The 24,700-nt window shown below is 44.7% G+C and overlaps 1 protein-coding gene across 1 annotated transcript in view; it reads left to right on the forward strand.

The window, feature by feature from the left end:
• Nucleotides 1–24,700, forward strand: part of MEMO1 (mediator of cell motility 1) — a 152,050-nt gene that overhangs the window by 49,312 nt on the left and 78,038 nt on the right. The window contains exons 3-4 of the mRNA XM_078649282.1: nucleotides 5,096–5,164; nucleotides 22,290–22,402. Coding sequence (XP_078505408.1) covers nucleotides 5,096–5,164; nucleotides 22,290–22,402 — 182 coding nt within the window. The remainder of the gene's footprint in view (nucleotides 1–5,095; nucleotides 5,165–22,289; nucleotides 22,403–24,700) is intronic.

A 24,700-nucleotide genomic window follows, 5' to 3' on the forward strand; every position in this document is an offset into this window, starting at 1 on the left:
CGCGCACGTTTAAGGAACGCTTTTTTTTTGTCGTCATGCCGCGCCCCGCCCACAATGGACTACTTTGCTGGTAAGGTTCTTTTACCTTTCAAATGTATCTGGTGGGCATCTGTATTGCCTATGTCCTTCTGCTGCAACTGCCCTTTCCAATGCTGTATTGGGTGTTGTGATTGGTGCTGTGGTTCCTGAGATTACCCGCCTCAAAGGTTTGGGCTCTAACTTTATAATATTAGTATAGATATGTGTGTGTGTATATATTCACGGAAAAAAACAAAGATTACAGGTACGTTATAGTTAGGAATTACATTTAATAATCCATAGAAATTCACAGAAAAAAATCAAAGGTTATAGGAACGTTCTAGTTAGACTCCGATTTCACTCGTACACAACCATTGAAATACAGGGTTATAGTTAGTTATCTCAAGTACCTTTAACCCGTGCCCTAATGTAACTATAACTCGCACCTTCGCCATGCACAGTTTTCTCGTCAATAGTTTTACAGCAAATGTTGCAGTGATATAATGAAGGATGTCATAGAAAATGTCATGACTGATGAAATATGTGGGGTAATTAGCAGTGCATGGTAAGGGTGCGAGTTATACTTACCTTAGGGCTCGAGTTACAGTTACATGAGATAACTCAAAGTATAACTGCTGAATTTCATGGGTTTTGTATGAGTGAAATCTGAGCCTAACTATAACGTCCGTGTAACAATTGGGGTTTTTCAGTAAATTTCTATGTTTTTTTTAATGCTATTTCTGTAACATCCCTGCAACCTGGTTCGGGAAACAATCTTCACAACGTGGTCATTAGACCTCGATACCTTTACAACGCAATGCCATTACTACGCAATTCATTACATCGAATTGCAGTAGATGACGCTCTAACATATGGAATAGTATAATTTCCTATTCCAACACCTTCCCTACTGTTATGTAGGCTGGAGTTGGAATAGTTAATTATACTACTCCGAATGTTAGAGCGCCGTCTACTGCAAGTAGATGTAATGACTTGCGTTGTAATGGCATTGCGTTCTAACAATGCGTTTGTTGTAACGACCGCGTTGTTAAGGAACGCGATGTGATTGCATGCGTTGTAGCATGCTATATTCCCTGGTTGGTGTGAGGGAATGTGTGAGTGGGTGTGTGGGTATGTGTGTGGGTGTTTAAGTGTGGTGGGAGTGTGAGTGCATGTGTGACTGTGAGTCTGTGAGTGGTTGTGGGAGTGGCTGTGTAGGTTTATGGGTGCGTGTTTGGATCTTAGTGGTTGTATGGGTGTGTGGCTGTGTGAGTGGCTGTGTGAAAGCTGTGTGGGCCTGTGAGTTGGTGTGTGAGTGGTTCTGAGACACCGAGAGTGGGTGTGTGTTTCTGTATAGGTGTGCGAGTAGTTGTGTGGGTAAGTGGGTTTGTGAAAGCTGTGTAGGTCGGTGAGTGGGTGTATGAGTCTGAGTGAGAGTGCGAGTAGGTGTGGATCTGTGAGTGAGTGAATGTTTTTTTCTCTCTTCAAATTGGGCACTGGATCCGGGGAGAAGCCATGACTCCTGCCATGGTAAATTCCGGTTTTGATCAATTTCTTACACATGAGAGTCCCTCCCAGATCCCTCCATTAGTCCCATGGGGTCAGGGTACCTCTACCCTGACTCCTGACCCCTTCTATGCTTTTGTACTTTATATTCCTCACAGAGAACAGAGTATGAAGAGCAATATGGCGGCCTCAAGTTTCCTCTCAAATTGCGGCCAGTCAATCACTGCATTGCTGTTGGTGCGTGGATTCGCGAATTGGAAGAAGATCGGCAGAGCATCCCCGTCCCTATATACACAAATTTGGATTTCTAAAACTACTGAACAAATTTACACCAAGAAAGAAAACGTCACATCTCTGGACCAATATTTACGGTTCTGCCAAATTTGTTGTAATTCCTTTCAGTGGTTCGGGCTGTAGCTGTGTCTAAAGTCCCTATGGGAAATTGCATGGGGAAAACCCGTTTTGAGATCTTTCCTTTTTCTCAGCCCTCTCTTGACCGATCACCCCAAAACATTCAAGACAGCAGCTGAAGTGAGTAGAAAATTAGTTTTGAAAATGTCATGACGATTCGTCAAATGGCGCCAACGTTCTTGGCAAAACAAATGCTTTTCCTTTTTAAACTAGGTCTTAACTATAACTACAGGTAGGTAGGTGTGTTTGTTTCTGTTGCAGTAACCCCCCCCCCCAAAATTTTTGCCAGACTACTGATGCACTTTGACTTGATGTGCCCTGGGTCCCTGCCAATCAGATTCCCTGGGCCTGGTTTCTTTCCCCAAAACTAACCCAATTGGTATCTCCGGCCACAGGTCAGCCCCTGGTAAATGCTACCACAGGTACCCAGGGCACTGTGATCAGGGAAGACTTCTGAGGGCTGCAGCGCTTATTGTGCCACCCTTAGAGGCCCTATACCTTAAGACACACACAAACTCACTGCCTTTGCAGGCTGCATGTTTTAGTTCAGAACAACGAAAACATTCATGTGTGCCATGCCTACAACCCTGGTATAGATCAGTCACCCTTCTAGCTGGGTGCTCTATACCAGTGCTGAGGGTACAGGTGCATGAGCCCTGCACCCCTACCATGTCTACGTCCATTCCTAGACATTGTAAGTGCAGTGCTGCCATTAAGAGTGTATGGTTTTGGGAGTTTGTCATTACTAACTCCACAGCACCATAATGGTTACACTGAAAACAGGGAAGTTTGGTATCAAACTTCCCAGCTCATTAAACCCACACTGTCACCAGTGTGAGATTTAATGAAAAATGCACACAGAGGGCATCTTAGAAATGCCCCCCTGAAAAACGACCAGCCTCTGGTGGGTTCCCTGACTGGTACACACCAGCCTGCCACCACGAGACATATTTCTGGACCCCTAGGGTGGAGTGTGTTCGGACCTCCCCGAGGCCAGGAAGAGCCATCTGTGGCAGGGGAGCTTTAAAGGCCTGGCAGCCTTTGTAATGGGACCCCCAGCCTCTCCTGCAATCAGGAGCAAGCCCCTCTTCTGTCTCCCCTCCTTTTGACAGGAAGACAATTTGGAAAAACAAGCCAGCCCAGAAGGTGTGCCCACCTCTGCCAACTCCACCATTCTGGTGGGGGAGGCGAGGTGAAGTCATCTCTTCAGTGCCCGCCTTCTTGCAGACGGCAGGCACTCCCCAATCAGGATTAGGGATTGTGCTTACTCCCCCACATGGGGTGGCCACACTAAGGGTGCAGTCACCCTAAGGCCCATTGGCTACTGACCTCGAGACCCCTAAAACGCCCCTAAATACAGTATTTAGGTGGCAGCCCTGAACCAAGAAAGCAGATTACCGCAACCTAAGGAGAAAAAGGACAAAAGAAGACGCCCAGTAGAGGAGACAGCAGAGAACTGACTTGGCCCCAGCCCATCTGCAGTTTCCAGAGATCCTGCGGCAAAAATAGTCTTGTCCTGCAGCCAGGGACCTTCAGAACCCCTAGGAGGACTGACTGCCTTCAACAAAGACCGGATCTCCTGTGAACAGCAGTTTTGTATTGAAGAACCCTCAAAAAAAGACTCTGATTCTGCTGAGGAAAAAGAAACCCGGTGCCTGGAACTACCACAGCACCTGTCGCCTACGGCCCGAGTTCGAGTGGCCCACCGGTCCCAGCGGGGTCCCCCAGCACCCCAGAGTCCTAGTCCACTGTGGGTTGATCCCTCCAGGACTCCCCAATGTCTCCTGCAGCCTCTGTACGGAGATCCCCCCCCTCAACCCCCCCAACTGCGAGTGACCTGGTAAGGTGAAATCCGACCTCAAAAGACACCCCTGCATCTAGCCACACTGCGCCCTGGAGAACGGAACCCAAGGTGCACATACGTTCCGAGCCCTCCAACTTACTGCTCAGCTGTTTGTTCCTCCCGGAAATCTTCCTGGACCGAGCTGCAGCTAAAAATCAAAAACAAAAATCCCCATTGAAAACAGGGCACCCGATGCCAAAACTGCACACTGCACCCAGCCGCCCCTGCGGCTCCACTTTTTGTACTAAACAGGATCCCCTTTTGCTCTGAGCCTACCACCAGGAGCTTGACTCCCACAACCTTGTGGTTTGCTCCTCAGCAGTCACCAACTGGAGGCCCCCTATCCCCCATTGGAATACATTGGGCCTCAGCACTCTGCACCCAGCCGCCCAAGTGTCGCTGAGTGTGTAACAAGTGTAGAGTGCACCAATGACCCTGGGGGACTCCTGAGTCTACCCCCAGAACATCAACTCCCACTACCAAATACTTAACTTTAAACCGATAACACTATTTTCCTCCATAGGATAAAATTGTCGTGTGGAGTTTGAAAACCTAAAGAAATTCTTAAAAATTTAACTGTTTAATGAAAACGATTTTACTTACCTGTTTACAGGAAATACCTGAGTAGTATCTAGGTATACTACTCCCTGTAAGAAAAGTAATCCAAAAAGTAACTTACCTGGTATTTTACTGAAAAGCCCATTCCGGTCTAAGTACTGAATTTACAAAGTATTGCATTTCTCTGCAACCATACTGTAAGTCAAAACAAAGTGCATATGCAATTACAATTCAAACTGTTTACAAACTGCATTACTACTGTAAAGTATTTATTGCTTACCTGTGCCAGGCTTGCTTGGTTCTAAAAAATAAAATAAATAAAAGAATATTTTTATAGTAAAACAATTGGTCTGAAGTTCAGTCTTTGAGTGTGGGAATTAATTTGCTGACTGTACAACAAATGCTCAAACCTGCCCTCTGATACTGCCTTACTGCTCGACCACACTGCCACAAATAGAGGGTGAGGTGCTATCTAACTTTGCCTCTGCCTAACTTTGAGGTTCCACTGGACTCTGTGTACACTATACCTCACTTTGGTATAGTATATACAGAGCCAGCGAGAGAGAGCGAGACACTCTTCGCTGTTGGAATGTGTGCAATGGTGCACTTGCTTCTCATTACAATTCTCACTTTTTGTTGTATCTTAAATGCCCCGTTTGCTCTTTGCAATATGTACAATTAATGTTTTTGTAGGGCATTTCTGCTCAAAATGCTGTGGCTGCTAATAATTCAAATGAAAATTTGTTTTTGTTTTTTTAGCCATGCAGGATACACATATTGCGGGTCGTGTGCTGCCCATGCGTATAAGCAGGTTGACCCATCTATTACGTAAGTAGCATCTCAGTTGTCTAACTATGTTACTGCTTGAAAGTAATATGGATAAATGTAGTGCAAGGCTCATTGCATAGTGTTTGCTAAGTTGTTTGTCCCACAGCCCTACAGGTTTGATACATACAACCAAAGTATATTTGTTTGATCATTAGAAACAACAGGAAGGACCTTCCTGCAAATTACTTTGGGCGTATCCCTTTGCATGAGGCGTGGCCAAGTTATTTAACTTGAGTTCATTCCTTTTTCAATCTTTTAATATTTCCATAAGAGTGTCTGGATAGTTGTTTTTTCCAGTATAAAGAAAATTTAAAAATCTGTGTCGTAGGGTGAATGCCTGCAGGTAAATGACATCGACGAGGCCGTTTGCCTTACTGAAGTGGCAATAAATTGATACTCCAGGAGAGGCATAATGTAAAAAAAAGAATCCAAATTTCCTTTGTCTTGGCGAACAAAACCACCTGAACACCACAAAAGAGGTGAAAACTTATAATAACAAGACGTGTGGCGTTTTATTTAATTCATCTTGTGCTCCTCCATGTACTTATACTTTCAAATACAACTGCCTAACTGACCGCGGCTTGGTAGGAACAGCAAATCAATATTCCCTTTGTCTAGTGTCTGAACTTTCTGACATGTTAATCATAAGAAATGATTCTTCTGAAGTATCTTTATCTTTTCTATTAGTTTAAAAATATTCTGACTCAAAGCATTAAAAAAACATATGTTGCCTCACTTTAAAAATCCCCATTCAGTCTTTTATGCATGCAACACAACTTTTGGCAATGCTTGGAAATTAAATATCTTCATTAATTCTTCAAGTTTTCAGAGATTTTATCAAAATCGGTGTGACTTTTGGTAATATTGTTCCACTTATCATTTCTACAGTATTAGGCGAGTAATTTAGTTTTAAATACATAGCCTTCATTTCCTGCCTAGTTTGCTGCTTGTGTTATTGTTGGCAGACATCAGTAATTTTAAACTAAAGAACAACAAAGGAGTGACAAACAAAAAGTAAAGAAAAGAGTAATTTACAATGTCCCGGGTAACAATTCCTGGACAGAAAACCAGCACGCTGTTTCATGAAATGCTGATTTTTACACAGGAAGGACAAAAAAGAATGTTTAAGTAGTGTAGGAAACATTTAATGTTTGAAAGTAAAACCCTCACTCATCAAGATAGTTGATGACATGCTTCATCATAGGGTTTTTACCAAGGAGACCGAATGTCTCCTTGGTATGCTACCACGTCTGTGCTACAGCGGAGCAGCTTTCAAACAAAAAGTGAAATGAAAGTGTTAGGAATGTGAAATTAAAAAAATAACGGACTGTCCTCCAAAGTAAATTTTAATAAAGAGTCAGACCATCATTATTAAAAATTAGTGACTCGGACATCATTAACCATCAATTTGAGTCAAATATGTCCTATGTGGGTTAAAAGGTCGACATGTTTCTGCTTTTGAAATTGCTACTTTAGCCAAGCTTTCATCAGGACCAGAATGTTTTTGTTTTTTTAAACTCCCAGGCAGTATACGCACCCTAAGGCGTACCTTAACCTTGGGAATGTCTGTGCAAATGGTGTTAAACTCACTGTTTTACCCGGTTGTAGTATAGTCTTGGAACTCCCAGACCCTACCAATCTGTAAGAGAAAATTCACAATCAAACAGATAACAACTTTAAATCAACAGGTGTATCTGAAATTAAATGCAAAAAATACCACAGTTGTATTCTTGCCATAATTGCTAACTTCCTGTATAGTTTGAACGAACCTTAGTTAAGTGTAAATTACCTAAACTAGGTTACTGGTAATTGAGGGACCTGTCAATTAAATATTCAGGAAGACTCAAGTCAGGTGTTTATGCAGACTCACTGCATTGACAGTGTCATGTTGACAACCCCAGTATTTACTCGGCACAGCCAAGTAGTCAAAAAGGGAGTATGCTAAGGGAATGAAGTGTGCGCCTCGAGACCCAATATACAGGAAACTACTTGTGAAAGGAAGCCCAATAGCGATGTAAGGGAGCAGTTCAAGAGTATAGAAATGTTGGCATAATGGAAAATGAAGAAAGTTGGGGGTGAAGCGATATTGAGTTGAAGTACATGGGTCCTAACAGAGTAGAAACATTTATTAATTCGAAAAACTACATTTTCGTATTAGTTTTTGCACCATTCCAGGTACCCTAGGCATTATTATGCCACTGAACATTTTGGCCATATATGTCTTTTTGAGTACATGTGTCTGGAGACCATTTTTCTGTTCAATAAATCTAGTGGCTCTTCTGATTAAAGCAGGTGCCTTGTGATCTGCATGTGAACAAGGGGATCCTAAGCTGAAATTGGCAGTCTTATGCATATCTCTATACACCTTAGACTTTATGACACCCTATTCTTTTCAACTATACTCAAGTATTGATTTTAGAGATAATAATTTCAAACTGCTGATAGTCTAAACTGTTGCATAATTTATAGAATTCAGTTAACGTATTTATTGTATTCTCCATCTAAGTGCTCAATTCTGTGACTGCCAGAGGGCTGCTGGCTTCCAACTTTGTCAGTATATGTCTTTAGTCCCAGAACGCAGAAGAAGGAACTTCAGCCCCTTGACAATGGAACAATTCATCCATCTCCCATTTCTTGCTGCCTACTTCCGAAGGGCCTGAGACTATATGCAACTTTTCCTCCATTCGCTCCTGAGCTTAAATATTTCAGTGGCACAACTCGTTTGACTTCACTTTTATACTGATGAAGGGCACAACACAAGAAGTTGCCTCTGTTTGTCTCGCTCTCCTTGGAAGCCCGAACAGATGTGTGTTGGCGGGCAGGGGGGAGGAGGAGCAGGGGGGGGGATGTGGTGGTAGTGATTCTGCGTGTTTGCCGACCAGGGCCGCTGTCAAGCTTCATATACAACTCCTAGGGTGAAGGACCCCTTTTTCTCTATAAATCCGAGATTGGTTTAAAATAATACTTGGTGAGCATAGCCTTGCATCTGTTTACTGGCCTAAAAGTATTGTCCACTCTAGGACCATAAGTGAAAGCCTTAGAGGCCATCACTCTGCTAGACAAATGACCCCCTGGGAGCAAAAATATCAGATTCTTGTTTCGTCCGCCTTATCCATTTTTCCAGAGTCGATGATAATATCAAAAACTGCTTTACACCTCGTCAGCTCCAAGTACCATCTATTCTCTCATTTTCTGTGAAGCATCTTTGCAAAAACAACTTCTAGAGTTCCACAAAAGCGGGCCCAACATTATTGGTCTTATCCATTGGACTTTGTTCTCCTGGAAGTTAAGTATCACCCCATCCAGAGTAAAGGTTCAAGGTTTTTATATCCCAACACTTGCCGACAGAATATCGAGCAAAGCAAAATGGTCAGCTTGAGAAACGACCCCTTGTAAGACAAAGTCTTGTTATCTGGCAACAGAAACCAGCCCTTGCTGATGGGCCATCTCTGGATGCTGATTTTTTTTTTTTTTTTTTTTTTTTTTTTAAGCACCTTGCATACTGACAAATTCTTCCCTCTTAGCTTAAGCACCTGAGCATGACCCACAAAATCTCGGACTGACACAAGCTCAGCGTATGAGCACCTCTATCTGAATGCGCCACTAAGACAAAAAGTCAGGGCCTGAATAACTTTGGCCCCCATGTGAATGAGATCCCTTTTTACACGACCAGCACTCCTGCATATCTTGTATGTGCACTGGTTGCCTAGGGCTGGTCAAGGATGAATGAGGCCTGATGACCTGATTCCGCTGTCCATGCTAACAAGCTGAATTTTTTACCTACCAGCGATCCTTGAAATTCACCAATCCAAGAGACTGAAAAATCCATCCCAAATCTCCCCTTCAGAACCCAGCGGAAGCTCCCTGAATAGTGGGAGAGGACCAGGCACTCGCCAGAAGCAGATCGACTTACATCCGTATAAATGGGGAAATTGAACAGTACGAATCCCTACCCCAGTCCTGGTGGAACACAATTGTCAAATCGATGTTGGTTCAGTCTTCAGTTGAAAAATTCTGGGACCTGGGCATTTCATCTGGATGTGAAGCGAGCCTATGTGGCTTTCCAGATCAAATCCATAGCCTCTGGAGTCCCTTCGGAAATAGAGATTCAGTCGATGACCATGTTGGCTCTCTTGGACAGAATTTCTGCCTTGAATAGGACCCCATTTTCCAGGCAGAAGTACCAATAATACATGGCAAAATCCACGCTCTTCTTTGATTTTGTCCTTTTGACATATTGTAGCCCTGGCAAATAGGTGACTGCCATTCTATTTGAGAAGGACGTCTGGTGCTAAGTTGAAGTTCGTCCTGCCATTCCAAGCCTCTGTGGTCCAGCGACCCCAGAATTTGTTTCCTTGCATCCTCCAACAGACACATGTCCTCCTACCAAGACCGACCCTGCTATAAATATAGAAACTTGAGCCTATGTGACAAACGCCTGAATGAATAAAGCCAAAAGGCCCAATGTCCTGGCTATCAGTCTCTATTGGATCTGAATCTTGACAGAAAGGAGGAATTACTATGGCTTTGATCCTGGCAGCTAACACCCTGTCTGACGGCCATTGTGGTCCTTGAATCGATCATGGTGTAACAAGTATCCCTTGCCACACATTACCCCTCCAAAAGGAACAGACCTTCAGCAGCCTTCCATGAAGACACAATATGCATTGCGTAGAAGACACAAGTACCTTTGCACATAGCCAAACTGCACTTCGCAATTGTGCAATCCCATTTTCTTTGGCCACCTTTTCCATGTCCAATATCTTTGTGAGTGGCTAGAGAAATCCAGTTATATATTTTCAGGTACACTTTCTCTGTACCTGCTGGGTCATTGCCTGACTGAATCTCCGCTGCACGTTCCTGAACGTCAACTTCTAGCCGGACCCGCTGCGTGGGTCCCTAATCGCTGATTGCCACTGCCAGGGACCATCTGAAGGCTGCAGGGACCGTTGTGGGGCAACAAAGGCACTCGCAGGGCTGCGAGCGGTAGACTGAGGGACTCCATTTCCCAGGAGCCCTTGCTACCTGAGCCTCAACACCTGGCCCGCTCTCCCTGAGTGCTCCGCCCCCACCTGCGGTATAATTTCCTGAGTGCCGCAAGCCTTCTTGGGACACTTTCTCTGTACCTGCTGGGTCATTGCCTGACTGAATCTCCGCTGCACGTTCCTGAACGTCAACTTCTAGCCGGACCCGCTGCGCGGGTCCCGCGTCGCTGCTTGCCACTGCCAGGGACCATCTGAAGGCTGCAGGGACCGTCGTGGGGCAACGAAGGCACTCGCAGGCCTGCGAGCGGTAGACTGAGGGACTCCATTTCCCAGGAGCCCTTGCTACCTGAGCCTCAACACCTGGCCCGCTCTCCCTGAGTGCTCCGCCCCCACCTGCGGTATAATTTCCTGAGCGCCGCAAGCCTTCTTGGGACACTTTCTCTGTACCTGCTGGGTCATTGCCTGACTGAATCTCCGCTGCACATTCCTGAACGTCAACTTCTAGCCGGACCCGCTGCGCGGGTCCCGCGTCGCTGCTTGCCACTGCCAGGGACCATCTGAAGGCTGCAGGGACCGTCGTGGGGCAACGAAGGCACTCGCAGGGCTGCGAGCGGTAGACTGAGGGACTCCATTTCCCAGGAGCCCTTGCTACCTGAGCCTCGACACCTGGCCCGCTCTCCCTGAGTGCTCCGCCCCCACCTGCGGTATAATTTCCTGAGCGCCGCAAGCCTTCTTGGGACACTTTCTCTGTACCTGCTGGGTCATTGCCTGACTGAATCTCCGCTGCACGTTCCTGAACGTCAACTTCTAGCCGGACCCGCTGCGCGGGTCACGCGTCGCTGCTTGCCACTGCCAGGGACCATCTGAAGGCTGCAGGGACCATCGTGGGGCAACAAAGGCACTCGCAGGGCTTCGAGCGGTAGACTGAGGGGACTCCATTTCCCAGGAGCCCTTGCTACCTGAGCCTCATTACCTGGCCCGCTCTCCCTGAGTGCTCCGCCCCCACCTCCTCTCCCATATAACTGATTCCGCTTCCCGCAGCGCGGGACGTGCGCGGGACGTAGCCCGGGGCTAAGCCCGGGCAAAGGGCGGGCCGTTTGAGGCCGTTAGAGAACGTTAGAGACCGGACCGGGTCTCTCCCTTTGGCTCTTTCATTGTTTGCCTAACCCTCGTTTTTGTTTCCTATTAGTCCTTGAGGAATTCCAAGTTTAGGCACAATGTCTGTGCGTGAGTGTAGAAACAGGGCAGCCAAAGGGAAGAAGCTGAATGGGACTCTTGATGATTTCATAACTAGAACCAACACTGCCATTGATGTGGAAATCAATAAAATGCAGCAGAGAGTCTCTATGGACCTTGATGCAGCTAGACGAATATCCCAGGAATTGACTTTAGCGAGGAAGTCATCCTTAGGCCATCTTGCTTCAGCCAAAACTCCCGAACGCCGGGTAGGTAATGCTCCTACCCTGACGCAGGCAGTTGTCCACCAGATACCGGTTTCCCCACTCCCCGTTCCGATGGGGGGGCTACCCCTTCCACCAACCCCCAACCATACCCCCTCCATGGGTGTCTTGGAGCCGGTAAAGGGATCTCCAATAGACATATCATCTAACCCTAAGGGGGAGGGAGGGAGGAATCTTCTCACATTTAAAGAGGGTACCGTCCAAAAACGCAAGCGCCATACTACATCTGCCTTCTCTAGGAAGAAGGCGAAGGTTGCAAAGGCCCAGATCCTCATGAGTGCTAACCCTACAGCAGGAGGGGTGCCCACTATACCGTCCCACTTTTCTCCCCAATCTTTACCATCTACGGCCCACAATAGCACAATCCCTGCAGAAATTAGTCTGGCGGGTACAGAGCGGGAGCAGGATCTAGTAATAGAAGGTGAGAATGAGGGGGTCCCTGTGTGTGTGATAGGGGGAAGAGATGTGAAATTCTTAACGATTGTCTGGGAAACGCTAAAGAAACTTCTAACCCCCCTGGAAGTCAGACTATCGCATATAGAAAACCAACTGCTTGAGACAGAAAAGAGCATACTAACTTTAGCAACTCTTAGCATAACTGATCATAAATCGAATAGCACACCTGGCCCAACCCACCCCATACCAACAACCACAGTCCCTACACCCTTGGTCCCTGTAACCAAACCTATTCCTAAACCCCGTTCCAAGGCTACTATAAGCAATAACACTAAAGGCATAAAGGAGCTACCCAAGCAATTGCTTGCACAACCTGTTCCAGCTATAAAGGCCACAGCAGCCACAAGGGCAAAAGAACACAAGTCTTACTATCCAAAGACACAGGGGGTGAAACATAAGGAGAAGCATCGCGGGGGTTATATCGACCTCCCATCGGACGTTAGACCTTATGTAGTGGTGCTAACAGGTGTCCCGGAAATTGCATACCACCAGCAGGAACATTTTGGGTCACTGAGGAACAAGGTAACACACTGGCTAAACGAAAACAGGCCGCTACCCGCTCACCTGAGAAGTAAAATTCTCATGGTACGAAGGGTACCATGGATAGGCACCTCCTTCAAATCAATTCCAGGTGACTGTATAATTGTTTCTTTTGATGACCCCAATACAGCACACTACATATGCACATGGAATGACCACGGGGGGAACTCGACTATAGTAGCTAGACCCCTAACCTATTCCTATCCCCCGCTCCCACGTCCTAAAAATGGGGGGAATTGGCCTTTGTCTAGAAACCATGCATGGGGTGATCCAGTAGATTGCTGGCAGGGCACACAAGGGAGGTGGGATGGGGCACCTACCTACAATAGATTTGGCTGTCTCGAAGATGTCGATTGACTCATAAACAATGCGTCTTGCACAGCCTTTTCTGAGGACTTACCCCCCTCCCTACAGCATCCTACTGCAGTGCAATCTCGATGTATCCCCGAAAATTACAATGTACCAGAAAATAGGGTTTCGCTTAAAGAGGGTAGAGTTGCCGAATCTAGACTAGCTGATATAATCTTTGAGCCCCTTAACAACAAATCAAGCCAGGTAGTCCCACCTCATGATAATGCCAAGGGTAACCTCCTTCCCGGGGAGCTGCCTGTAACAGGCAGGCTACAGTTAGAGGGATGTATTCCCCCAGAACCTCCTTCATCCGAACTGGCCACTAGAAGTGGGGGACCCCAGGTCAGCAGTCTTATTCCACCACCGCTGTCAATCACGGGGGGAGAGCTATTTTGCTCTCCGGTGGCGGCGTCTGGAACTGAGATTGTTGCCCTGACCACGGTTGAGTCCTCTGGTACTGTTTCCAGCACAACCCCTAGTATTGTTTTGGTCCACCCCGCAAATGACCAGGTGCAGGGCCCAAAGAGAACTGATGGGGAGGGTCTGAAAGTACTCAGTTGGAACATAGCAGGCCTTGCCCGGAATATAGACATACCCGATTGGAATTCTTTTATTGAACATTTCGGGTTGTGCCTATTCCAGGAAACCTGGTGTCTGGAACCATATCATAAGGTGGGTTATACCACCTATTTTGTTCCTGCAACACAATCACAGGGAGGGAAAGGCCGTCCTTCTGGCGGCCTCCTTATTTGGGCAAATATCTCGCTGGGCCTTTCTATTAGACACATTGCTAATAAATCACCGGATCTACAGAGAATTTCTGTTAGAAGGCCGCAGGGGGGGAGCAGGCTCGAAGTTTTTAACATCTTTGTTAGGGGGGCAAGGGGCGGAACATCAACACTGTCCCCTACGGGTATTGAGGAGGGCCTTAGTTCTTGTGCGCCCGACGCCTTAGTGATACTTGCAGGGGATTTCAACTGCACATTTGAACCCTTGCCCAGCGAAGATATATTGGGCACCTGGGAGGATGATGCCAGGAGAGGCATTCCACCCCTCTCACTGGCCCCTATTAGAAGCTGGTCTCAAAATGCTATCGATCTCAACGCACTCTGCCTGGAACATGGTCTTAGGGCCACCAATGGTAGAACTAAGTCAGACCAGTCAGGAGCTCATACGTACAGTAGAGTGGGTCATTCCTCGCGAATTGACTTCATTCTATTGAACTATAGCCTCTGGGCACATTTAACTGATATGGAAGTTATACAGTCTCCTGTTAGTGACCACAATCCTCCATTCCTGACCTTGTCTTCCCTCATGAAGGGTGCTCCCTCAGCCCTAACCCCTCACGTCTGGAAAACAACACAAGAAGTAATTCCCTCTAATTGTGCCAGACGGCTAAAATGGAATACCTTTGCGGCAAATGATGCCTAGATCTGGGAGGCCAAATCTATAATGACTAACATCGCAACGCGGTTAGACTCACTAGGACCCATTGATCACGATCTTGAGGTTCCTAACTTGTTTCTTGAAGCAACCACCGCGTTGGGGGAACTTTTTGTGGCTTACCCTCCAGGCTCAAGGCGCAGCGCAAACGGTAGACCGATGCACAACACGGGTTGGTTCTCGCACACCTGTAGTTTCGCCAAAAAAGAACTGATCAGGGCGGTAAAAGCTAAGGATGGGGCCCAGATTAGCTTCGCTAGGCGTCACTATAGAAAGATCTTAGCAAAGGCCAAAGCTGAGCACGAGAACTTGTTCTGGCAGGATCTATTGGCAGCTAGCCTCAGGAAGGACTCCAAAGGCTTCTGGGACTTAATAAGAATTAAGGACAAACCCACGGACTCGCTCATAACGTGTAATATAACTGAGGGAGCATGGCTTGACCACTTTTCCAAGCTTTATGCAGTCAGCGAGGCCCATGTGCCTATCGAGGTGGGTCAGTATGCCCCGGGCAAATCGGAGCCCACTGAGGACTCCCATTTCACATGCAAAGAAGTAGAATGGGCGATTAAGCGCCAGGTCCCGAATAAGGCGGCGGGCCCGGATGGCCTCCCAGGGGATTTACTCCGTGTCAATTTGGTCGAGTGGGGGAGACTTATTGCTTCCGTCATGAATGCTGGCTTGGCTGGTGCGGCCTTACCAGATTCTTGGAGGGGAGCAGAGGTCGTCCCTGTCTTTAAGAAAGGGGACAGGGACGACCCTGCCAACTATCGCCCCATAAGCCTCCTTGATAGCTCGCAGAAGGTGGCAGGCAAGGTTGTCTTAGGAAGAATCACGCAGTGGGTTGATTTTGTCAGACTTCCAAGCCGGTTTTAGAACTGGCACGGGGACGATCGAGCAAGCACTCCGGTTGCTGATGCTCTACTGGAAAGTGGTTGTACTGGGCAAAGGCAGCCTGTACCTGGCATTTATAGATCTAAGGACTGCCTTTGACCTGGTCCCACGTGAGCAGCTCTGGAGTGTTCTCGATGCACTGGGCATTCCCCCTTACCTGCTGGATATGCTGATAAAATTCCATGCTGACAACTTTGCACAGATCAGGTGGGGAGCTCAGGGACAAAAAACATCACGAATCCCTGTAAATAGAGGTGTCCGCCAGGGTTGTGTTTTGGCCCCTACTCTGTTCTCATTATATGTCAACGGAGTGGTGGAGCATCTGCTACAACATCCAGCAGACGCCCCTTCCCTGGCGGGTAAGAAAATACCCACCCTCTTATTTGCAGATGACACCCTCCTGATCTCTAAGACACCAGTGGGCCTACAGAGTCTGCTAAACAGCTTTAAGATCTTCTGCGATTCGAGAGGTCTGGTCATAAACACTGGGAAGACGAAGTTCCTGGTTTTAAATCCCCCAAAAGAATCAGTCAAACCACCTACACTTGATTTAGTCCCACTTGAGAGGGTCAAGGAGTTCGACTATCTTGGCATCCGTCTCTGCGACTCCATGAGTTGGAAATTCCTTCTCCAAAAGATGTTGCTGTCCCATAAGAGAGTGACAGGTGCCCTTCTTAAGAAACATCGTGGCTCCTCCTATAAACCAATTGCACCGGCCCTGGACATCTACAGGGCACGGGGTGTTAGTGCAGCTCTCTATGGTGCAGAATTATGGGGTGTACAGAACGTGGACCAGCTGGCCCGCTCTGAAAATAAATTTCTCAAAGATCTAATGGCCCTTCCTCACAATACCCCAACTCTTCCTCTTCTACTAGATATGGGCATTTGTTTGATTAATGATCAAGCGAGGTTGCGCCCGCTCCTCCTATGGGCCCGTATCTGGAGAGTCCCTGAATTGTCCAGCTATGCAGATGGCCTAAAAGAGATTCTTGCATCGCCCGGCTGGGCTAAGATTCAGTGGCTAAGGGAAGTTAAACATCTCCTAATTAATTTGGGCATTGAGGATGACTGGGACAACAGATCTGCCCCGACAAAGTTAATATTAAAAAAGTTATTCTGGTCCTGGGTGGCTGAGGGCAGAAAAAATGATGCTAACTTGTGTAGGACATAGACAGAATTTCTTTTGGTAAAAGATGTGCACTTTCGGGGGCCATATTTGGACTCTATCGCAGTTCCTTGGGATAGGGCCCTTTACTACAAATTCAGGGTAGGTGTCCTCCCAGTGGGAACTGTGACTGCCAACTGGAAGGTCCCGGCACAGACCTCCCCCTTTTGCCCTTGTTGTTTACACAGATTAGAGACAGTTCCCCATCTGCTGTTCGAATGCTTGGCCTATGCAGCCCCCGTAGCAGATGGCTGAAGCCACTCTGTAGAGACCTTGGGACTAGGTCGCATAAGGAGGCCTTAGGAATTCTTAGAACGGACCCTTGTCCCCTGTTCGCTATTGCAATGGCTAAGTTTTTAGGCTGGGCATGGCGTATTAGACTCAACAGATTATCCTACCTTGTTTGAGTGCATTCTACACTGTTTTATTGAGCTAAATATGTAAAGTGTTGCACAGAGCTATGTTTTTCCAATGTTCACTTTTTTAACTGTTTTAATGTATATGTAATGCTATTTATGATATCAATTATATCGAAATAAAGCTATTCATTCATTCATTCATATTCTAGCAAGTAATTCTGACCTAATCCCCTTCGCCCCATCTTGTGGGCTTTTTCAATCTTTCCCAGTAAGGTAAATAAAATATATAAATAAGGTAGCCATCTTACCATCCAGCTTGGGCATGACTAACTTTGCCTTCAGTGAAGGAACTGGGGTATCTGCCGCAGTTTCTTCTTTACTGTAACCAATTTGTTTTTTTAGGCAGCTGCAGCATTGATAATCCAGGGACTATACCAAACTCCTAAAACTACATTTGTCTATTGTGGACTAGATCTGTCATTTTCTGAATAATGGGGAACTCCAGTCCTTCTAGAAGTTTAATCACTAATTGGACAGTAAGTCATGCTATTTTCTGGGCATAAAAATGTATAATTAAGTAATCGCCTTAGTTCTCTGCTAGCTAGAGTTCTGGAAAACACTTGAGGGACTGGAGGGTCAGCGCCTGGCTGAATGAAAGAATATTAAATTCCCACACTTATTCCTGCATGAAGAACTAGAGGAACCTTAGGTGGTGTATTAACAGATCCTTCAAAAAACAAGGGGGAGGTAGAGGAAAAATTACAAAAGGTGCTCGTTCTCCTTTGTAGATATGTGCTAATCAAAAAGACCAACTTGGGTTAAGTCCCAGAGTCTTGATCGGGGGCTGCTGTCCTCCTACCATCAAGCTGCTGCGCCTCCCAGAGCTGTTATTATTTTCCTCAATATCTCCTCACTTTGTTGCTGTGTTCCTGCAGTTTCCAGGAGTGTCTGTGTTGGGTTATGTGCGTGGGATGATCCCCAATGTAGTCTGTATCAGAGGCAGACCCTCCGGGCACCGCACTCTGCTCCACTCACCCCAGAGGCCACCTTCAATCTTTTGTCATCCGTTGAACCGGAAGGATCATTGACCTCACCATTGACCATTTCCGATACCCGCCATGACCAGGAGTGTTTGTCGTAACGGTAGAAGTCTCGAAAAGAGGAATTGCATTGACTTTGCTCTCATATTGCAGTGGAGCCCTCACGGATCACGTCCACTCGACCTTTTTGGTTGACCACACCCTCTGTTATTTATGTGACAAGACTTTTCTAATTGTTTTCACAAAGGACCATAGAGAGCGTTCTGGCCTCGGAATAAGGAATTGGGTGTTATTCCTTCTACTTCCTTGGGCCGTAGATCGAAGAGGTGCTCTGTCCTATTTTAGATCTCAACCCTCTCAATGTCTTTCTGGGACCGGACATATTCAAGATGCTTACTCCATCCCAGGTCCTGCCTAACCAAGATCCTCAAGACTTGAGGGTGGCATTGAAAATGCACAATGCTTCTCTATATCCAATCTTGCAGGCTTTCAGATGCTATCTGCAGGCCAGGAATATTTCCAGTTTGTTATACTCCCTTTTGCATCGCAGGCCAACCTTCATGTGTTCATGAAGGTGAAAGTGTTGGAACAGCAAGAGAGATCCCTCTAGACCTATATTTCTTTTATAGTTGGCTGAACAAAGTTCAAAGTAAGGGCATCAAAAAAGTATTGTTCTCCACACCAAAATTAGTTAATCATTATTACACATTTTTATTTCATATATATATATATATATATATATATATATATATATATATATATATATATATATATATATATATATATATATATATATATATATATATTTTATATCTTATTTATCAATTATTACATACTAAAGACACAATTACAATACTTTTAAAAAAAACTTCAGTTTTTACAAAAATTTCACTTTATGCCATGAATCAATTATAATCCATAGGACACGATTTGTTGCAACATGGTTAAAATTGCAAAAAAATAAAACAATATCATTCTTCACATCCACTCATACAAACACACCTCTCACAAATCCACAACTACAACCCATACATACAATAAAGTCACGCTCAACACCCCAGAACAAAACCACATGCACAGATGGAGAAAACACGGGTGATGAAATCAACCCTTGATGACTGTGCTGTTGGCTGGGGTGTCACACTCCAGCTGGTCGACGTACGTTTCGATGGAATGTTTGAATTAATAATCCATCTTCTTCAGGACCTGTTATTTTCTAACTTATAACTGGTGGATGAAGGGGCCTGCTCAGTGCAGTCTTATTATGTGGACTCTTCAAGTCTACCACTGCCACCATGTGATCTGAAAGGATGATCTCTCCTGAATAATCTTTAGCTGTGTCAGTCCTTGGATGCAGATATTATCATGGCTATCTTCCAAGGCGTGATCAGGTTAATTTAATACTCGATGTGTGTATCAGAATGCTACAAGTGTTCAAACAACTAAGACCTCTGAAAAATCCTGTTCCAGTGCGTGCGAGTGCCTATATGGCTCCCATCGATTGGCCTTTTTGGATCTCTACCTACTCAATGCCTTTCAGGGACAGGACAAATTCAAGATGCTTACGCCATCCCAGGTCATGCCTACCATAGATCCTCAAGACTTGAGGGTGGCATTGAAAATGCAGGATGCTTCTCTATATCCCATCTTGCAGACTTTCAGATGCTATCTGCATCAAGGGTTGATTTCATCACCCGTGATTTCTCCATCTGTGCATGTGATGTTGTTGAGCGTGACTGTATTGTATGTATGGGTTGTAGTTGTGGATTTGTGAGAGGTGTGTTTGTATGAGGGAATGTGAAGAATGATATTGTTTTATTTTTTGCAATTTTAACCATGTTGCAACTATTTGTGTCCTATGGATTATAATTGTTTCATGGCATAAAGTGACATTTTTGTAAAAACGGAAGTTTTTTTAAAAAGTATTGTAATTGTGTCTTTAGTATGAAATATTTAATAAATAAGATATAAAAAAAACTAAAAATATGAAATAATAATTTGTAATAATGATTTACTTATTTTGGTGTGGAGAAAAATATTTTTTGATGCCCTAACTTTGAGCTTTGTTCAGCCAGCTATAAAAGCAATATAGGTCTAGAGGGTTCTCTCTTGCTGTTGTGATTTTTTTCCCCTTGTGCCCTGACCTGCAAACTAATTCTCTCTATTGGGGTTGCCTTCTTCATGTTGGTGATTGTGTTGGATGCATCACAATTACCAAGGTTGTGATTTCCAGTCTTCCTGTACCTCAGTGACTGGCTGTGAAAGGTGGCCTTGCCCCAGACAGTTGTAGACCACATCCAGATGAGCAGAAAGATCAGGACATTTGGGCTATGATAACAATGTTTCAACCTCAGTCCTGGATCTCAGTTAGGATACCTCTGATGCTCCTAGGACTTTTGGCATACTAAATCCTGCTGATCAAAAATGTCATATTGAACAAGTCAGCTCTGCGGTAAGATCTGAAGTCCAAGTGGCCACAGCACCATGGAAACCTGTTGTGTTTTATCCAGGCATGGAGGAGACTGTAAAAGACCTACAGTGGTTGTTGCTTGACGTTGTTGACCCAGTAGCAGAACCCTCTCCTTTCCTCACCCAGAGCTCACAGTGGTGACTGATTCATCAATGCTGGGTTGGGGAGGCCATCTGGAAGAGTGGAGATCAGAGGATGGTGGTCACAGACGGAAACACAGCTTGACATCGATCTATTGAAGTTGCATGCAAGCAACTTGGCATTGAACTCTTCCTATCTACCATGATAGGGAGGTGCATCTGGATTTTCACAGTCAACACCACTGTCATGTGGTACTGCTACAAGCAGGGTGGGCTAGGGTCTTGCTTCTTGTGCCAGAAATCTCTATGCCTCAAAGTGGCTAAATTGCCAGGGCATTTCTCTGATGATGAACCACCTGGCGTGATCTCTGAACGTCAGGGCAGACCAACACAGCCACCAACGCTTCGAGGATCACAATGACAGTTACACCCAGAGGTGGTGTGAGCATCTTTCAGCAATGGGGAGAAAGAACCCTGGCTTGATGTTTTAGTCCCAGCAAGAATGCATAATGTCAATATTTTTTGTTTTTTATACAATTCCTGACTTGTCAAAGGACTGGCAGAATTACTTTGCATTGGTAGCTTCGTGATGATGGCACTTTCTGTGCATCGTTTTATAGAGAGTTGGCCGACTTATTGTTTACATCTGGCACACCCTTCAGACATGCTAATCTTTTGTTTACAGAGTCAGTCTACTACAGGTAGTTGGTTTGTGTGCATGATAGGTGTGCAGTGTACCAGATTTATGAAATGCGGTTTAGAGGGCCACATTTCCTTTATTATTCAACATGGCTGCAATGATTTTAGCTTCTGATTGCTCATGCTTGCTGACCATTTTGATTGAACAGTTTGTGGCTCTAAGAACAGGAGGCAATGGCCCTCTTGTCCATTGCCATCCTGGCAGTTTTTGTATATTTAAAGTAATCTGTAGAGGTAAAATGCTCGCTGCCTGGTAAATAAAATCAGTTTTGAAAATAAAATGGACCTGGTTTGATGGACTTTGACTTCATGAAGCTTTTCAAATCCTCTAACATTTTACTTGGTTGAGTCAATGCATTTCCTTCCCTTCGAGATGAAGTACACTAAACCACAATGAAAATTGCCCGGGGGCAAAATGCTCAAAACCATGCTCACGCTTTCCAGATTGGCATTATTTGAAACACTAGGCTTTGTTCTTCTCGGTAAAAGGTTTGCAAGTTCAACAGTGACCATATGAAGGGAGTAAATGGTATCCATTTGGTATCCTAAAGGCTTCTCCATAATTTTCAGTGCTAATTGGTCTGCTTACTATTAATCAATTTAGCTCCATTAATGGTACCACTACCTCCTAGGACACCGAGGCTGCTCTGCCGAGCCTACTTTTTCTTGGGCCAATTCATAATGAAATTTCATTCAGATTCAGGAGTTGGGTTTCTTTGGTCCTGCTTTAAGGCATAATGTATGAATGTAATGGACACTACACGCTCTTAGGTGTCCTCTTTCATGCACATCTTCTGTGATCTTTTTAAAAACCTTTATTGAAACTCTTCCAGTATTTTATGATTGTATGAAAAGGCAAGCAGGGAGTAGGGACATATACTAGGGTTATGTGGACTTCTGCCAAGTAACATTGAATATGGGATAATCATTGGAGATTAAATGCAGAAGAAAATCTTTTAAAGCTGGATCAGCATAAAGGCATAATAACAGATTGCTCTGCCTGATCAAACACATCTTCGATAGTGTTAAGAAATTGTTTTGTGCACTCTGTCAGTATGGTAATGGTTTGGATTTTTGATTTGAAAAGCCCCTCTGTGTTCTAAGCTTGCACCATCCTGATTGTGATTGTGGTTAAAATCAGTGTAAAGCAAGCCTTTGAAGATAAATTATTTTTTCATTGTTCCAGAAGACGAATTTTCATCCTTGGTCCTTCCCATCACGTGCCCCTCTCTCGATGTGCACTGTCCACTGTGGATATCTATAGAACGCCTCTGTATGACCTGCACATTGATCAAAAGAGTAAGTAACTTTGCTTAACGCTCAGGGGTGTAGATGAGACATATACTGCAGTGTGAACATATATATTTCCTTTAACTCAGTATGTGTCTCTTCGATAATTCTTGCTATGAGCTGCAAAAAATTATCCCAACAGGCATTGCCTAGATCTTGGTGTAACTATAGTTTAATTTGTGGCTATAGTTTGCATCATGCTTTAATTCCTCTGGAGAATTTGTGCTGTAAATGTACATTTACGCATTCGCTTTATCCAAATACCTAGTATTTGATAAGAAAGACATACTATACAGTAGATGAGTGTTTTGTTAAAGCAAGATTATTTTTCATGAAATTACTACTTTTGGTAATATTTAGGATGAATAAGTGCAAAATCACAGACCTTTCTCTGATCTGCAGGATTCACTAGGGGATCTGAAGATGTACATTTCTGCTTGGTTTCAGCTTCCCTTTGCAATACTAGTTACCCTGAACGGTGTTTCCCCAACATATCATCTGCTGGTATTTCATGCCTTGATGCTGTGAGGGGCATTACAGGTATAGAAGACCTGCTGTGACTGGTAGTTGACTGTTTCTACATACATACTCCTTGATTTTTGACTTGTATTTAGTTCATGCTGGACAAAAGGGACCTCCAAGTCTTTGTTCAGTGTCTCCATTTATGCCTACGGATCTTTTCCATCTTGCTTTTTACGTAGTCTTGCTTTAGTACCTTTCTATACCTATTTTTCCTCTTAGCTTTTTTGTTTATGCCTTTTGTCGCAAGCAGATCCTTCTAGGCATGAGTTACTGTACATTGTAGATGTAGTCTTTCACACAAGTGCACTCCTGCAGTAAATGTGTGTTGCGCCTGAAGTTCCTCCGCACCTTAAATTTTTACTTTCCACTTAAACGTATGCTCCCAGGCCTCTCGGTTTAGACCATAGGAATCCCTTGACTTGAGTGTCCATGAACATCAGTGGATTGTTCATCGGCATGTTCAACTTTGTTTCTTGCCCATTTCCTGGGTGCATATGGAATCTGAACATTGAAACACATCGATAACATTTGACCGCAGAAAACACTCCCCCAACTCTTCAATTTTTGTAAATCTACTTTACACCACCCATCTGAATAATGTATATGTTCCATGTAAACCTCACTGGTTGGCTGTACATACCAATCTGTTAAGGATTTTCCTGTGTTTAGGTGTCTGGTATGCTTTTTGTTGTTAACAATTGATCACTCGATTCCATGGCCAGTCTCACCCAGGGTTGTACCCTTCATTGGTAAAATACCCATTTTTATCTTTCAGAACAGCTGATGAACCTTTTTCTTGTCTCTGGCTCCTGACTAACCTCATCTCATCTTGAAAGCTTTTTCTAAACTATTATGTGCCATTTGAGGCATATAGTTCTTAAACAGTATACTGGCTAGAGGTATTGGGATAACAAACTTCTTACATTGAGGACGCCCAGAGTGCTCGGTACTGTTCCAGTCCACAATGATATTCAAGTAAATAGTTTAATATTTTGCTGTGACCATCCTGCACCATTACGAGCATTTCATGGTGCTGCCGCTGGGTTTTGGGAAATAGTTACTTAGTCATCCTCCTCTCTCTTCTATCCAGCACCTTTGACTTTCCAGTGAGGATAAGCAAAACCTTCTTTAAAAGAATGCCAACATTTTAAGAGCTTAGGGGCGCCTATTCATTAGTGTCCTGCTCTCATAAGGTCCAGACCTGCACATGTGTGTTATTAACTGCTGCACACAGTTCCTGCATTATCCTCAGTGAGTTCTTTTGTTTTCTAAGCTGGAAGTCATCCAGGGCTGCTAATTAATCCTCTCTTATCGATATCTCAGGAGGGGAGTCACCCAAGGAGGGGATCTTACCGTTAACAAAAACTGATAGCATAAGTTAAGGGTGACTGAAATTGAATACTGAGTATACTTCAGTCTAAAAGTTCGATTTTGAGGGGGTGGAAATTATTCAGCGGGTAGGTGGGACTAAGAGTTGACAAATGAAAAATTTAGAAAGGTTGGTTGCTATATGCAAGTTTAAAAATAGCTTCCATTTTGTATGGAAGAAACAGATAGATCATGGTCAACAATGTCAAATGCTGCCAAAAGCTGTAACCTAATCAGGGATAATAAAATTGCTTGTCGGGCACAGTTACTCTGTCAATTCTAAAAATAAAAAAATAAAAACCTGGCTGTAACCGTTCTGAATCCGGCCTGGAAAGGATAAAGGATACAAATCCTACTGTACTTGTCTGTAAAATACTGTGGCTGGTTATTAACTCTTCTTTATATCATTTTATTTGG

This window comes from Lissotriton helveticus, chromosome 6 (genome assembly GCF_964261635.1).
Source record: "Lissotriton helveticus chromosome 6, aLisHel1.1, whole genome shotgun sequence".
Taxonomy (NCBI): Eukaryota; Metazoa; Chordata; class Amphibia; order Caudata; family Salamandridae; genus Lissotriton; species Lissotriton helveticus.